General features: G+C 36.4%; 1 protein-coding gene across 4 annotated transcripts in view; it reads right to left on the bottom strand.

Annotated features, from left to right (window-relative positions):
- Window positions 1-17,739, bottom strand: part of mta1 (metastasis associated 1) — a 60,156-nt gene that overhangs the window by 2,460 nt on the left and 39,957 nt on the right. Inside the window, exons 4-18 of one of the 4 annotated variants that reach the window (XM_058749091.1) lie at window positions 16,870-16,996; window positions 14,934-14,997; window positions 14,341-14,458; window positions 12,869-12,971; window positions 12,512-12,611; window positions 10,430-10,618; window positions 9,214-9,288; window positions 9,063-9,121; window positions 8,818-8,945; window positions 7,479-7,627; window positions 6,993-7,182; window positions 3,316-3,405; window positions 3,078-3,230; window positions 1,058-1,109; window positions 770-935 (exon numbers count right to left, since the gene is read on the bottom strand). In XM_058749091.1, coding sequence (XP_058605074.1) covers window positions 815-935; window positions 1,058-1,109; window positions 3,078-3,230; window positions 3,316-3,405; window positions 6,993-7,182; window positions 7,479-7,627; window positions 8,818-8,945; window positions 9,063-9,121; window positions 9,214-9,288; window positions 10,430-10,618; window positions 12,512-12,611; window positions 12,869-12,971; window positions 14,341-14,458; window positions 14,934-14,997; window positions 16,870-16,996 — 1,718 coding nt within the window. In that variant the 3' untranslated portion in view covers window positions 770-814. Of the gene's footprint in view, window positions 1-769; window positions 936-1,053; window positions 1,110-3,077; window positions 3,231-3,315; window positions 3,406-6,992; window positions 7,183-7,478; window positions 7,628-7,673; window positions 8,589-8,817; window positions 8,946-9,062; window positions 9,122-9,213; window positions 9,289-10,429; window positions 10,619-12,511; window positions 12,612-12,868; window positions 12,972-14,340; window positions 14,459-14,933; window positions 14,998-16,869; window positions 16,997-17,739 lie in introns of those variants that run through there. The other 3 variants (XM_058749093.1, XM_058749092.1, XM_058749094.1) reach the window with 3 other exon arrangements.

Here is a 17,739-nt window from a genome sequence, read left to right as displayed (position 1 = left end):
TAATTACATGGTTTCACTGTTAAAATACATGTAATATGTCTATATTATAAAAAAAAAATACCTGCAGAGGGCAGGTTAGTAGGTAGTAATGTTAGGTAGTTCTTATGGAGATTATTTTGAGCTGTTTACAAAGCTCTGCTGCTTTTTTAATAGCTTTTCTATGTAAACATGGAGCTAGATAGACATTTTTGACCATTGCGCCTCGCAGCTTTTTCAATGTGTCACGTGCTCGAGACGCAGCCGCTTCTTTTCCATTCCTCTGCTATTATGCACGTCTCGTGTTTATAAGAGCAAAAACTTCTGACGGCTAGTAATGTTAGTTTGGTTGAGAGTGAAAGCTGAACTCATGAACTCGAACATGATATCAACAAGTTATTTTAAATGTAGGACTATCTTTTTTACGCTGCCAAACCCCACACGCCAGAGATCTTTAAACCCTGGTTATTATATAGTAATGATCATTATTCATGTAAAAATAAAAAATAAACTGTTGTGCTGCTTAAAATGTTTGTGGAAACCATTAATTTAAAAAAAAAATTTTCAAGATTCTTCTAGGAAAAGAAAGTGCGAAACAGCATTTTATTTGAAACAGAAATCTTATGTAACTATAAATGCCTTTACTGTCACTTTTGAACAGTAGTGTATATACATATTTTATATCTGATGGAAGGGTTTTTGAAAGCATTTTTAAAGCTCAATTTTATTAGAATATCTACTAAATGTACCTGTTGAAAAAAATGTGCATTAGAAATGGTCATGAGAGCTGTACCTGCTCATCTGGCCAGAGTGTAGCAGTCAGTTGTCAAAGCAGAGGTCAGTCCAGCTCATGAACCTCATCCTGCAGGCCAGAGGGAGTTCGGCCTGGTTCAGACACCCTCTTGGCCATTATTTCCCACTGAGGAGCCAGAACTTTGGGTTTGGACCCTGACACACATGTAGAGAGAAAGAGAGGAGATAAATCCATCTATACATGTTGGTAAAATGCATTTACACCTAACAATTTACATATACAAAAACCATGCATTTGAATTTGAAGATCAGGGTAAATTTAACTTATTTTATCTTCTGGGAAACATGTAAGTATCTTCTGTAGCCTCTGAAGGGCAGTCCTAAATGATAAAATATGATATTTAGGCAAAATAAGTAAAATGTACACATCTCCATTCTGTTCAAAAGTTTTCACCCCCGGCTCTTAATGCATGGGTTTTCCTTCTGGAGCATCAGTGAGCATTTGAACCTTCTGTAATAGTTGCATATGAGTCCCTCAGTTGTCCTCCGTGTGAAAAGATGGATCTCAAAATCATACAGTCATTGTTGGAAAGGGTTCAAATACACAAAAATGCTAGAAAACCAAAGAATTTGTGGGACCTGAAGGATTTTTCTGAAGAATAGCAGGCAGTTTAACTGTTCAGGATAAACAAGGGACAAGGGTTAAACAAATATAATATAACATAATATAATATAGTGGTTGTCATGCTTGTCATGTGACACACAGCAGCCATATAAGTACACATGATATAAGCATATGTTTTATTTATATTTTCCCTTTTATTCGAAATATTCCCAAATGTGTTAACAATATCATGAAATATCTTGATTCTCAAATAAGTGAAAGCAAATAGATTATTAAGTACTAGATTATTAAAATAGAAAGTAAATACTTTATAGATGAATTGATCTATAACGGGTGATGGGCAAAGTAACCTAATAGTGTAATCTATTAACTACGCATAAAACCCCATCTTTTTACTTAAGTACCAGATATGGGTGTCATGCCATAAAATATTTTTAATACGACTGACTTTGTACTTAATGTGAATTTAATAAAAACATTGTAATTTACTAATTATAATACTTTCATTGTACAGAAAGAAAACAAAGAACATTTACATTATCAAAAAAACATTAAGCACTCTCAAAACTCTTTTTATAATCACTGAAGCCGTTTACACTGTGAAATGAATATCCTACTTCATACACACATCTGCACTTTGTTGTTTCTGATGAGATAATCGTCAGAGAAAAGAACTCCTTCAGCAAGCGAGTGAACAGAACACCAGCATTTCAGCGATGACTCATCTGAACGCCTCTGATTGGCTATTGCATTCATGAGCTCAACAGAATCATGTGTGATTGGTTATAATATGCCGAGCTGTCTCTGGCTCAGCGGCAGCCAAAGCACAAACGCAGATTTGAATTTAGCAGCTGATGCTGTGCAACACTGCACGCTCTAATCACGTGCAGTGTACAATTGTGTGATTGTATGAAATAAAAAAAATATTATTCGGCTATCTTTTGTAAGCTACATTCAAAATCCACGTGCCCCCTCAGTCTGAATGGGCATGACGCCTCTGACTGAGTCTCCAGACACTGTTCCATTCTATAGTTTCATGAGCAGTTCACCCTGAAGACTCATGTCACCCTACTGGTTCTAAGAGGTACTACATGCACTCTTCTGCTAACCCCATCCTTTACATAATGCATGCGGCTCACACCACCAAGGACCAAGTTTGAGGACAGCAACATGGAAAAAAGCATGTGCCATTTATCACAACCACATCAATAAGTGCATTAAGACCCCAAATGTAAAAGCAATCTGAAAAAGCAGCATGGGGGTGAAGAAAAAGGATTTGCTGCTTTGGACAGAATGGTGCCAAGCTCATCAGGAATTTATATAACCGCTGAACATTGGTTTCCCTCCAAAGCCTTCATAGAGACAAGAGGGTAATGAAGCACAATGTGACAGGGGAGCATACATAAGTGTTCCTAACATCCGCGCCACGTGCTCGGGAAGCCCTCCTTTTGAATCGACGGTTACGGTGCCTTTAGTCTGTGTTTTGGGGTCTGATCTCCCGCAGGACTAATGATCCATGTGAGTCACTGCTGATCCGTTACCATGACAACCCTGAAAGCCATTCAGAGATTAAAGTAGCATGTGTGTGTGTGTGTGTGTTTTCCTGTATGGGGGTTGGTGAAGATACGAGTGGGAGAGTTTAAGACAAGTGAATGAGACATTGCAAGAAGAGTAGGAAGAGAGTGTGTTGTGTGGGCAGCACAGAAACCCGAAGATGGCTTACCATCCAAACCGTTGTGCTGCTCGTAGCTGCGTTTGCCCAGGATGGTTGGGGAGCCGTTGTTGAGGATGGGCGTGGATTTGATGGGTGTCAGGCTGCCCATGGAAATGGTGGCTCCTCGTGGAGGATCTGATTTAGGTGGGCAGGGGTGGGCCTCTGGAACACGGTTTGAAAAGACATGATTAAAATGTGTTTGCTTGAAAATCTGAAAAGATTCTGAAGGAAAGTCAGCTTCACTCACCCAGATATCTGACCACTGACTCTAAAGGCTTCCTTACTGTCTGCTTTAGAGATGGAGGCTTTTTGGACATATCTGGCAACCTAACCGCACCTGAAATGTGTCAAAAAGAAACGCCATTAAAATCATGTATTCTAATCAGGTTCAAATTACTGTGGTAATTCAGTACAGGGTCAATGACACAACTCTCTTTTTAATTAAGAGTTTATTTTATGAATATGTATATTCATTCAGGCGATTCAGGGTGGTACAAAGACACAAAGAGCCTATTTAAAAGAATGCAGTAAAGATAGTTTAGCATAATCTGTAAATTTTTATTCACACATGCATAATTTTGTTTTATTAGAATTTCGGTAACACTTTACAATGAGGTTCCATTTGTTAACTATATTTAATGCATTAACTAACACTAAGCAATACATTTGTTACAGTATTTTTGTTAATACAAATACAACTGTTCATTGTTAGTCCATGTTAGCTCTGGTCCATTAAATACCATTAACAGATACAACTTTTGATTTTAATAATGTATTAGTAAATGTTTGAATCAACATTAACTAAGATTAATAAATGCCTTAGAAGTATTTTCATTGTTACTTTAACTAATGTGGTTAAATAATGTTAACAAATGGAACCTTATTGTAAACTGTTACCGGAATTTACTTAAAAAAAAAAAAAAAAACAGTGAAGGAGATTTAAAATGTATTATTAATCCTAGAAAATTATTAATATGAAAACTGTGTGAAAAACAAAAACACAAAAAAGTACATTTTCAAAAATTTGGTACACGTGTTTTAAACTAGATTTTTAAACACAGTTTTTTCCATTCATTAACCCACAATTAAAAAAAAAAAAAAAAAAGTAACACTTTACAATAAGGTGTCATTTGTTAACATTAGTTAATGTATTAACTAACATGAATAAACAATGAACAATACATTTATTACACTATTTATTCATGTTTGTTAATGTTAGTTAATAAAAATAGTCGTTCATTGTTAGTTCAAAGTGCATTAACTAATGTTAACAAACACAACTTGCGATTTTAATAATGCGTTAGTAAATGCTGAAATTAGCATTAAGATTAATAAATGCTGTGGAAGTACTGTTAATTCTTAGTTCATGTTAACTAATGTTAACTAAATGAACCTTATTTTACAGTACGTGTACTTCCCTGGTACATACATGGCAAATATTGTATACCTACAGGCAAATGTATGGTAACACAAGGTACTTACCTGAGGTGTATGTACATGGTAACAAATAAGAAACATGGCTGTACTGAACAGTCGTACATACATGGTAATTAGTTTGTACATACAGTGTGTGTAAGAACAGTCACTTACAATTAGGGATGCAACGATTATTGATTTTGTTGGTACGATTATAGTCTGAGGAATAATCACGGTTACACGATTATTATGCATGTATTCATTTCACAACATAAAATCACATAAACACTCTTTAGATATTAAAGTGTTATTGATTGCTGCCTTTTGAAACAGAAATAACACAGTAACCAATAATACAGCACAAAAAAAAGTACATCTCTCCTATTGGAATTAAAAAACGTGACCTCTGCTCTGTAAACATCCATGTCAGTATTTCCCTTTTGAAAATAACAAATGGAAATAGATCACAAACATATTTGGTGTTTTCATTTCTTTTGGACCTGAGGTACAGAACTTGGAAAGATGGTGAAAAATAAATTGACTTATGAATAATACTATAACAGGGATGATAAATATAAATATAAAATGATAAAATATGAGACTAATATTAACTTTATCCCACAGAGGGCACTGTTACTAACGAGGGGAATAAACTAAACTATTATTGTAATCAATTTTCATCCATACTTATTAATTTTAATAATCTTTATTCATCTGATTTTACATATGGCCTGAGAAAATATCTATTATTTTGTTTGTGAGATCGAGATCGAGCTGCCCACACAAGGAGGACAGAAACGTGTTGTCAACGTGGATCGCTACATTATATTAATCAGCAAAGAGGGGGTAACATGACTTTAAATAACTAAACTCAAATCTTCATTGCTTAAAGTGACGTGCAGATGCAGGTAGGCTAATTCACTCTCACCGCACCATTTCATCTCTGAAGCGGGCAGAATGTTAGAGCTCAAGAACTTCGCATCAGGCGATCCTTGCCTTCACGTCGTGCATTAAAATCGCTTATTGCACAGCGAGAAGAGGTACCCGAAATGGTCCCACACTATCGACTTCAGTCATTTCTCTGGTGGAAATAAAGGATCGCTGTTTGGTTCCTCTGTCATAGTTAATCTAATAGCCTCCATGTCTCTGATAAGCACGGCATTTTAAGACGGTGCACCGCTAGTGTAACTTTGTTTTCATTTTGCACAAGTTTCAACAGTTCCATTCCATGCAACAGAAACACTCGGTGTAGCGGAGCCTTTACGATTAATTAACCGTGACGTTTTAAAGCGCGGTTAATTGTAAAACCGGTTAATCGCTGCATCCCTACTTACAGGTAGTGCATGTATGTACATGGTAACCAATTAGATACTTTACTGTACTTACTAATGTATATACACACGGTAAATATGTAGTACTTATGGACAAGTGGATACAAACAGGCACGTCCTTACAGTATCCGTATATGGTAACTAATAAGACATTACTGTACAGACTAATGGTATGTACATGCCATGGTAAATGTGTAGCACATATGGAAAAATATGCTTTTATGTGGTAACAAACAAGCCACATACTGTACTTGGTATACACATGGTAAATATGTAGTACTTACAAACAAGTGTGTCCACAACAAATTGCTCTCCACAACAGTGCTTGCAAAGTTTGAAGAATGGGTAATGGGTAAAATTCCTGTGTAATGTTTATGTAAAATGGTGTACTTTATTTTACAGTCCTATTTCCATATACTTACTATGCAAGTACTGGTGTATGTACCTATTAGTTAATGTACAGAATAAGTTATGCGGTACTTAAGTCGGGGATATAAACACAGACCAAGGTACTTATGGAGTAATTGATAGTAGATGGTACATAGTATGTATATGGAAACAGGACTGTAAAATAAAGTGCACCATTTTACATAAACATTACACAGAAATTACCCATTCTTCAAACTTTGAAAGCACTGTTGTGGAGAGCAATTTAACATTAACACACACTTGTTTGTAAGTACCACATACTACTTTACCAAGTACTTTGTGTGTCTTGTTTGTTACCACATAATAGCATATTTTTCCGTGAGTACTACATATTTACGATGTATATACATTAGTATACATACAGTAAAGTATCTAATTAGTTACCATGTACAGGCACTACCTGTAAGTGACCGTTCTTACCCACACTTGTCTGTATGTACAAACTAATTGCCATGCATGTATAACTGTTCAGTACAGCCGTGTTTCTTATTTGTTACCATGTACATACACTTCCGGTAAGTACCTTGTGTTACCACTCATTTGCCTGTAGGTACAAGATATTTACCATGTATGTACCACGGAAGTATACGTACTGTAAAATAAAATGCTACCGTAAAGTGTTACCAAAAAATAAAATAAAATGTTTAAAAAACAGCCCATGATTCATATGTAAATTCCACAATAAGAAATACCATCAGAGCAATTCAAACTTGAAATACCACGTTCATGTCTCACAGCAGACACTCACACTCTGCTTTGATAGCGGCAGTGTTGACAGGCATGTACGGGTGTCTGGCCAAATATCTGGATCTCAACAGGTCCTGGCAGACGCGTCGAGCAGCTTTCGTCAGCTGAGACGTGTGCAGGTAGAAAGCCTGTCTGGTCTTAACAGCAAACTTTGGGCTTCCGCTGTGTCTCATGGGCAGACCGTGAGGACTCTGAACACAGACAGCGAGATGAAAGTCAAGTCCTGGGTGACAGTGAAATCTAAATATTGCATTATAATTCTGTTAAAGTCCATGAATTTCACTTTTAAACATAAATGAAAGACAAAGTTTCTCTCATGCAGGGCATTCATTTAACAGTCACAAAGAGGCATAATAAAACAGAATTGCACAGCACAAGAAAAAACAGACTAAATAAAAGGACTCGGGGGAGAGAGCAAGAATTTCATGTCAAGAATTGACTCGGAGCCCCGTGGAGCATGTTTGGAGAGATTCCACTTTACACCCACCATGTTGCGGTTGGGTCCGGGCCTCTCTCCATCCAGTCTGGTTGGCATCTTCAGACCTCCGTACTTTTTCCAGTAAGTCCAGCAGGAGGCACACAGTCGGCACTGCATGTTGGGCGGCCCCCATGAGTACCACTGATACGAGCTAGTGGCTACACACAGACAAAACACATAAAGCTCCTTCCAACTCCACTCTGCTCTACTCGCTGTAGTTTAACCTTTAACCTGAAATAATATTAAAGCTGACATATAATAGAAAACTGGATTTATCCTCTCTTTTTTGAAGTAAATAAAAATCAAATCAGTGCTAAGCTACTTTATTGTATTCAGCTTGTACTGGTTGGGACATTATTACTTGCTTATTTCATGTGCAATTATTTCAAGAGGTTAATCAATCATAATAGATTTAATTTACATTGTGTTACTATAGTATTATTTTTATTTGTATTTATTAATATTTTGAATTAGCTTTTTTATTTTTAGTTTAAATTAATAATTTTGCTGTGCTTTTGTCATCATTATTGTTTTTCCCCCCCAATATTTATATTTAACTATAATTATTTTTATTAATGCATTTTATTTAGTTGCCAAGGCATCATTTCTAATTTTATTTTATTTGAGCTTTATTAAACTTACGGTAAAACAAATTTTAACAAACATTTTAATTAAAAATGGAAAACTTTTTATGCATTTTGGCCGTTCACTTACATGATAAAAGGCATTTAGTGGGTCTGAAAATGCAAAGTTTTGAAAACGGGTGTCCAAGAGCAAGTTTTTGAAAACAATACCGACAAAAACTCAAATTTGTGAAAACAGTGATATTGGGAGCATGCATATTATATGCTTGTGTAATATTTCTTTACAAAGTGACATGGTCAAATACTGGCCTGGCATGCATAATACAGCATTTTAAAGTTTTAGTGCAAATCTGTGTGAATGGGATCGATTTGACAATGTTGTTGTCTGTACGTGAAAAACGGTAAAGAAAACCTTTTTTGTTGTGAACGTACCCTTCCTTAATACCTTTCTGGGTCTTGAACGTGGTAGTTGCGTTGCTGTCTACGGAGGGTCAGAGAGCTCTCGGATTTCATCAAAAATATCTTAATTTGTGTTCTGAAGATGAACAAAGGTCTTATGGGTTTGGAACGACATGAGTGAGTAATGACAGAATTTTCATTTCTGGGTGAACTATCCCTTTAATTCTATGTCAGGGAAAACTATATGACGACTTTTTGATGGGAGAAATCTTGACTAACATGACTTATCTGTACAAATACTTCGTCCTGTCAGTTTAATGTAACCTTTAACATTCAAAGTACTTGAGAGCGTCTCAGATACTCACTGTAACAGCTCTCGCATGCTCTGCCCAATCCGACGGGCTGGCCTGGTGCTCCTGGAAGCACCCCTGCTCCATTCACGAGCCCTGGCTTCACACTATTCATGCTCAACTGGTTAGGGTTGGGCTTGTTACTGTAGAAAAAAAGGCCATGACGGTTACTGGATTTCATCTGGTAAAAGTGCAATCACTCAAAGCTTATGGTGAAATGCAAAATCCAGGGTTGAACTTCGACCTGTTGAAATACTCACTAGTTTGGGATATAAACCTGCTTCAACTTGCTCTCAGCCTCGGCTGCTTTTAATCGTTTCTGTATGAAACAAGATCCAGTTAGTCTCAATGTGAAAACTATCTAGGCTTTCTACCTGTACACAGAGACTTGAGACAGCAGTGTTGGATTACCTGCTGAACGTATCTGTCTGTGGTCTTCCACATGTAGTAATACTCAATGATGCTGGTCAGAGACTTCCAAGGAAGCTGAAATAGGAAAATAAAAGATCGTTTAGAATGAATACATCACTAAAATCATTAACAAATTGCTGTTTATTATATTTAACCCCCTATTTACAATGGGTAGATTACAAGGTTACGATAATTTAGTTATCTTCATGTCTTTCCAAACTCATAGGACTTGCATTTATCTTTGGAAGGCGAATGAAGATATTTTCAATCTGAGAGATTTCTGTTCCTCCACGCAAACCAAATCTTTGACTTTTATAAAGACATTGACATTTTGGACTTTCAATAAATGGACAAAAAAGAAGAGAATATCAAAAAAGTATCTTCATTTGTGTTCTGAAGATGAACAAAAGTCTATGTTTGGAATGACATTTTAAAACCTTTTAACTCGGAACCACTGTGACTAGATCACGGAGTCAGATCATTAAGTTGAACTTGAGAAACGGATCAGTGAACGAGTCTCACACATTAAAACTGTTCAAATCACTGACTGATGCAGCTGCAGTGGCTCTTGAGTTGCAGCTTACTGCAGGTGTAGACTATGAGTGAATAATAATTAACATTTTGGTCTGTTTAATACAGTTTTTTTTATATGGAGTCATATGGACTCTTTTATGGAGCTTTTTTGGCGTTTTTGTCACTTTTTGACAAGTGTTTTTGCATAACATTTTAATTGTTTTGTTCCACAGAAGGAAATTGTATGGATTTAAAAAGCAACATCAAACGAGTGAGTAAATGGTGACAATTTTCATTTTTGGTGAAAGGAATCTTTTTTAGAGCAAATTGGTTCATGATGGCAAACAGAATTCCAGCTCCATTTCCCATCCTTTGTGTCCCTGAATAAGCTTGGTTGACTTCTTAAGGGTGTGCCCATTTTCCATGCCTGGCTCCTCCCTGTTTCTCTAAGTAGAGATTTCTAACTGAAACCCAGAGCCGAAACACTCAATGCTGCACATACACCCATCGACCACCAGATGGCAGAGTTAAACGCTCACTTGGCACACTCGCTGTCCCCTGAACAAAGGCAGTTTATCAGTCATTACTGCCACAATTACCTTAGCATATGCTGTTCAAATCTTTTCAAAGCCACGCTATGCTGTAGTACAAACTGAAGAAATTCAGTCTGATCACCCTTCTGCTTGCGTAAACACAAACTTACAAAGTCTTGTTGGATGTCAGTGAAGTCCTTGCCGTATTTCTCAAGCGCTTCCTCAAACAGGTTGGCTTCGGATGCGCTCCATTCCTCCATTTCATCCCGGCAGAGCACCGGACCACCCTGGGGTACCAGCGCCGCAATGGCCCGCGTCATGTCGTAGCCATTCTTATGCAACGTGTCCATGGCGTGAAACTGTAAAAATAGAATTTGAAATAAAAACACATCATAAATGATGGCTCAAATCCAAGATTCATCACCAAACACTCCATTGTTTTCTGCAGAAAATCTGAATTGCTCAATCCTGGGAACAACACAACACTGACACTAGATGAAGAGGAATCGTGTGGGCAGCATGAGAGTGTGTATGTTTATGCATGGGGATGTTGCCCTCTGGCGTCTTTCCTTCATGTTTTGTACACAACGGGCAGAGTTGGGTGGCTGGAGAGTGAAACCGTGCTCTGATGTTCTTCTCGTACAGCCTATAGGCTAAAACTGAACATAAAGCTGGCAATAGGCCTGTCGCAATTATTACATAATCGCCTGGTGGAGATTATTTGATCTAATTGTGATTATTTGAGATGATTATGATCACTGTGCACTTTAAATTCTAATCACTTTGCCACTAAAATTATGAGTTTGAGCATCCTGACGGAAACACTGACTCAACCAATGGCGTGAGTTTGACTGACCAATGGCATTCATGAAAGCTGTGTGTAACAGTTCTTATTTGTATAATTATTTTTGGTGAACTTTGGCACACTTTACCTTTATGCAAAATGGAAACACAGACTGATGCCAAAACCAAAAATGCTCATTTTAAAGTAGACTTTGCCTGAAATAACTATACATTTAATTAATAAAACAATCCATTCTAATGTATTTGTATAATTCATTACACGTTTTTTCCTTGAATTTGTGACAAAGAAATAACATTTAAACTCAAAACAGTACAATTAGTCATGTAATCATTCAGTCTGGGTTGTTTAATACAATTTGGACTTTAAATAAACTATTACAAACAGAGTAGGTGTTTTTGTTGACTATTATGACAGAATACTAACATAAAATGTCTAAATCTTAAAATTGACTGATAAACACACATCTGTACTTACACAGCAAAAGACAAAAGGCTTATTTTCCATTTCTAAAAGAAAGGAACATGAGAGCTAGTTCCTTTTTTAGATGTTCGTTTAAATAGCTTTTCACTCTCTGCGCTAGTTCATGGATACAAACTGAATTTATAATTGAATTTGAATTTTGACTGCAATATGCTTCAGTGTAATCTCTTTCCTATCAATATATCATCCTAAAACAGTCATCATTTACATTAACTAATTAATTGGATTTTTTTTTCATGCACATTTTGCTTCTCCAAATACTGTTATCAGATATGAATTACTTCTGTTAAAATTTGCAGCCTATTTTCTCTTTCAGACAAAAAAACAAACATTAGTTTCCAGTGTCTGATATTCTAGGTTATCAGTCCAGGTTATCAGACGAAAGCTAAATTACATCCAAAAAAAAAAAAAGATGAAAATAATATCATGATGAAAAAGCATCATTGAGACGTTCGGTATGATGTATTGTATTAGCTAGACTGTAAAACAAGATGAGAAAAGACATTTATTATGCCTCTTTTATGACAGGATTAATAATATAATATAATATAATATTATCTGGCTACAATACAACATTTGATGTTTAATTCACTATAAAAGCAAAATATATTGGATTATGTATTGTATTAGCAAGCCTCATCGACAAAATGAGAAAAGACATTTATTATGCCTCTTTTATGACAGGATTATAATATAATATAATATTATCCGGCTACAATACAACATTTGATGTGTAATTCACTATAAGTAATGTTATATATAAAATATTATAATATATTATACTGTAAAATTTGCATTTACAACCAGTTTCAGAATTGGACAAATGATCCAAAAAGTTGTTGTTGTTTTTTTTCCCTGTAAATGTCTGCCATTAATTAGTATGAACCTGCTGAGCTTAACTAAAGTGTGAAATCTTCCAGCAGCGTGTGGAGTGTGCGAGTGTGTGAGAATGTGAGATGTGCCGTACCAGTGTGATGTCTCTGGAGGCTGCCGCAGCGCTCATGTGCAGACTGGGCTGCCGAACTGAACTGCTGCAGTCTAAAGCCCGCGCAAACGTACCCACAGACCTGCAGGGGAGGGGGGTTGGGGAAGTTTGAGAAAGAGAGGGAAAAAATGTGAAAGAGAATGAGTGAGTGCGAGCGAGCAAAATATGCAGTTTGAAATAACAGGGTATAGAGTGGTTCAAAAAAATAAAAATAAAAAGATATTATTTGGGAGGCATCTTCAGAATTTCACAGCTGAGGTTTTTGTTGTTTATTGTCTTTAAAACTCAATGTTCTGTTCACTAAAAAACTGCAAATTTGTTCACGCTGCAGAATCTTACCGAGCCACGACGAGGAACTGGTCGATCTGTTTCTCGGTGAGGGGGTGGCTAGGATCCCACACCTTCTCCTCCAGTTTTTCCAGCTCCCGACCATCATCCTCTCCTGACAAACCAACACCCACAGACCACATTCACTACAGGACACTGCTTTAAAATGAGACTTTTGTTTCACTTTCTTCCTGAAGCCATCGTTCATCTAATGTGAATTTAATTTAGTTCTTACAATTAGTGTAAGCAGCATTACTGGGCAACCAATATAATGACCAGGATGTTTAATTGGGTTCTATCTGGCATTTTGAAACGATTCCCATTGGGCATTAAAGTCTGCATTAAATTGCGATCATCATTTTTCTCTATTGTGACATACAGTACTATATCTATTTTGTCCATCATTAAAGGAATAGTTCAACCAAAAATGAAAATTGTCGTTCCAATCCTGTATAAGTTTCTTTCTTATGTTAAACACAAAAGAAGATACTTCAAGTTATTTTGTAGAACCAAACAGTTGTTGGTCCCCATCGACTTCTATAGTAGAAAATAAATACTACTAAGTCAATAGGGACCATCAACTGTTTGATTACCAGCATTCTTCAAAATATCTTTTTATGCTCAACATAAGAAAGAAACAATATTAATCTATCTGTAATTGATTGGGGTGATTCATGATCAAACTGTTCCTTTTGTGTTGGATCTTCTCAGTGGATCAGTTGATTCAGTTCACACAAACTGCTCTAAATGATCTGCAAACAAATTAAACCGATCTGAGCTGTTTTCTCTAGAAAGCAATGGGTGGCAATGGTTTCTATTATCTACTTATTTTTATGATGCTTTTGGGAAAAGCAAGCTTTGTTTCTCAATGGTCTGAATAATTTGTAAAGTTGAAAGCTCCAGTTCCTATTCAACGTAACTGAACAGTAATCAGCAACCAGTATATTTAAAAAAGAAAATGTCTGTGTCCCATGAAATAAAGGTTTTTTTATCATTTAAAACAAACCCTTAAAAACCACTATTACACTAGTCTGTATTAAGAATTCCAGTCATGTTTGCTATAAAATATACATTACCAATCAAAAGTATCGAATAATCAAGCTTTTTTTTAAAAAGAAGTCTCTTATGCTCAACAATTTGACTAAAATAAAGTAAGATAGTAATAAAAAAAAAAAAGTGTTTCTATGTAAATATATTTCAAAATGTAATTTATTTCTGTGTTGGCAAAGCTGAATTTTTAGCATCCAGTCTTCAGTGTGAACCTTCAGAAATCATTCTAATATGATGATTTGCTACTCAAGAAACATGTATTATTTTCAATGTTGAAAACACTTGTGCTGCTTGATATTTTTGTTAAATGTTAATATGATGAGTGATGAAGAGAAATACAATTTGAGAAAATATGAAAAAATATGTGGTGTGTTAATGGTCAGAGCTCAGAGCTTTGACCATGTCTAACTCAATAAGGCGAAGAGACGTCTTACCCTCTTTGAGGAGGTCAGTGATGTCAGCCTGGTACTTATTTCCCACTCTGATCTCTCCCTTATCAGCCAGCAGAGTCTTCTGCTGAGGGTCGTATACCAATGAGTAGAAAAAGGCATCCTGCAAAACCAAGAGACACCTTGATTAAGACCAAAAACATACTGCTTTAAAGTACACAAATGCTAAGCTTAATTGTGTGCATCGTTGCATCAAAGACAAGAACGCACACCAAGTACAGCACGCTTGTAATGCGTTGACCAAGCTTAAGCGTTAAGTATGTTCCTGGCCTTTAATATAAACACAGACAAATGAACCGGTGAAGGCCAGTGTTTGAGATATTAGAGGACCGGCTTGACTCTTTGTAGAGTCTCCAGTCTCCTCATTACTAAATATGAGGAGGAACATACTGGGTCAACACACTGAATTATTCATTTGGATCGGGACTCAAACTAGCTCTCATACACACACTCACACACACGTCAGATAAACATTTCCCTCTTGCAGACATACTGTGAACAGAGAGCGAAAAGCAAATTCATGCAAACAAAAGCATTTGCACATGCGTAGAAATACCTCGGCATGCTATGACACTCACCTCTCTGTCTAAATAGGACTTGAGGGCCTCCGTCTCATTCAGAAGTGTAACACAGCATTTCCCCCTAAAAAACAACATAACACACAGTTTTAGTGGTGGACTGAATCACATATGCCATTAAATAGATCTGAATTGCTTCACAGTTTATTCACAGTACTGCTGGACAGAATTTTGCTGTTTGGCTGTGGTTTAGAAATGACAGCGTTATAGTAAAGTAATCCTACGTGCAGTCTGTCATTTGTTATTTCACTACATTTAAAAACGTATCACACAATGTAGAATGTTAAAACTTGTTTCATGGACTCTCATTCAATATTTGAAGCCAAAAGTATCAGAAACAGACCATTCTTCCTAGCTGGTTGTAATTAAACAGGTGTATTCGTTCACAGGAGCTTGTCTAACTGTTGCCAACTGCAAGTAATGATTATTTCAAACATTTTTTAAATAATTTGTTTTAAATAATGGTGAAATATCATAGACAAGGTTTTGTCTTCAATCAAAACAATATTGTCGTCTTTTTTGAAAGTACACCTCTCAAAAGTATAAAGTTTGAAAAAGTATTAAAAAAAACAACAACAAAAAAAACAAACCTGGTCCCCAAGATATTAAGATATAAGAACCAATGCATAACATTTTAAATGATTGACTTCTAAGAAATTCTATTTGTACTTTATTTGATTAAGTTTGCATGAATTAGTACTGCTGACAGATCAGAGCTAAAACAGACCGCGGGACATTAAAGCCAGCATATGATAATTGTACATCCTGGCCTCTTTCTAGTATATCAATGTAAACTGCGGCAAAATGGCCAAAAATTCCACTTTAAAAATGCTACACTGCAAAAATCTTTTTCGTATTCACTATATATAAATTTCCTTAAAACGAGACCAATTTACATCATCAGTAAAATGACAGAAGCTGTTGTCTTGTTCCAAGGGAAAGCAGAGAAAATTTAGTTAAGTTTATCAATTAAACTTGTTTTTCCTTTTGAATTAAGTTTATTTTTCTAACAACCAGACTTAATACTGTCTAATAATTTTTTTCAGTGTATAGTATAATTAGATATTTTCCTCAAAAACAAAACACAAATGCTGAATAAGAAAATGTTTTTTGGCAGTGTACCCAAAGCCCTCACATGAGATTTGAGTAAATCCTGAATTTGAACTTATTTATTAACTCTGCTGTTGTGTTTTATGCCAGTTACATTTTAATAACATTTAAGGACTATTAGCTCTATTTTTAAATAAAGAGGTTTCCAAACATAATCCTTGTCCATGTTTTTGGGTCACTGCAAATGAGTCAAACATAAGGAAAATTCTAATCACTTGATGAATTGCTTCAACCCCTGAGAGAGTCGATGCTGGCCGTCCACCTTCCATCACCAAACAACAGTGAAGAACCTGTTCATCCAGAAAGGTCAAGCTCACTCCACCCTTGAGTCCGACTTTCTCCACAAACTCAAAAGATGATTTACATGAGTCAGACAGCACCTCAGGTTTGTAAGTAGGACATGAGCGGATGTGGTGGTTTAAAGGGCAGCCTTATGCTGTATGGCCACTTTCCTGAGAACATCGATTTCATAGAAACTTCCAAAATAAAAGCGGGCATGATCCTCATTAAATGGTTCTATTCACATGTATAGATGACTTGACGAAAAATACAAGCCCTCGAGCAAAAACGAGATTGACTCAATCTTCAATTGCTCTCCGCTGAATTTGTAGCGATGAGAGAGCGGCGTGAATGAACGAGAGGTTAATACTCTCCTGTGCTGGGGATTCCATTAGGCCAGAACATGAAAAAGACTGAAGGGAGCCGGTGTGTGCGTGAGATGTGTGACTCACGCAGACGCTAATGAGAGCGAAGCCAATCGGCTGCTAGAGAGAACACAGCAGAATGAAGCGTATCCTCAGTATCGACAAAGCTTTTTGTAGGTTACCTGATGTGTGTCGCGGGCAGAGACTCCAGCTGTCTGGAGAGGAAGAGCTCTCTGTGTCTCAGCTGATGCTTCTGTTTCTCTGGGAGATCCACCATTTCGGGGTTCTCCATCTCCTCTTCCATTTCTCCTAAAAGTCAAAGGGAAAAGATAAACAACCTTTATTTGTCCACCTTTATTAATATTATTACAGATGTAATGCTGCATGCTGATGCCACTTGGCTGATTTTGACAGTTATATAGGCACCAAAATGGTTTTTCGTATTAAAATAGTAAGCGTTTTTAATATTGGCCATTTATTGGTTATTGGCCATAACATGAAAATTATAAATGGCATCAAAGCCAGAGTTTTCTTGCCTCCCTTGTGTTTCACCTACTGGAATATTATCATTTTTAGATATTTCTAAATGAACTCACACAATATTTACTCAAAATCATTTATCCTTCATACAATTTAAAGGTCCAGTATGTAATATTGACAGCTAGTGGTTGAAATGGGTACTATGATTCAAATCTAAAATACTGGAGAGAGCTTTTTCTCACGCTTCCACACGTGGGTTGCCAGATTGAGGACACGCAACAGGAATGGGCACAATCGACAATGGAAGATGACGGTGAGTTGATTTAGCTATGTTTTAATGATTCAGGTCATAGACCTTTTTAGATGAATGCCAAAATTCTTTAGGTTGGGTAGAATCTGAGATCACTGTGTTTTTCACCAACTGGCAACCCAGGGTGTCGAATTACTATTGGGTAAAATGGCAGTGGGTAGAATCACAGTCCAAAACAAAAACAGGCATTCCAACACCGAACACACATTTCAAAGTAGAATAACTGGCTGTTAAGATTGTTTTTGTGAACTTTTCACCTTTT

This window comes from Onychostoma macrolepis, chromosome 17 (genome assembly GCF_012432095.1).
Source record: "Onychostoma macrolepis isolate SWU-2019 chromosome 17, ASM1243209v1, whole genome shotgun sequence".
Taxonomy (NCBI): Eukaryota; Metazoa; Chordata; class Actinopteri; order Cypriniformes; family Cyprinidae; genus Onychostoma; species Onychostoma macrolepis.
This window is presented reverse-complemented; position numbering and strand designations above follow the sequence as displayed.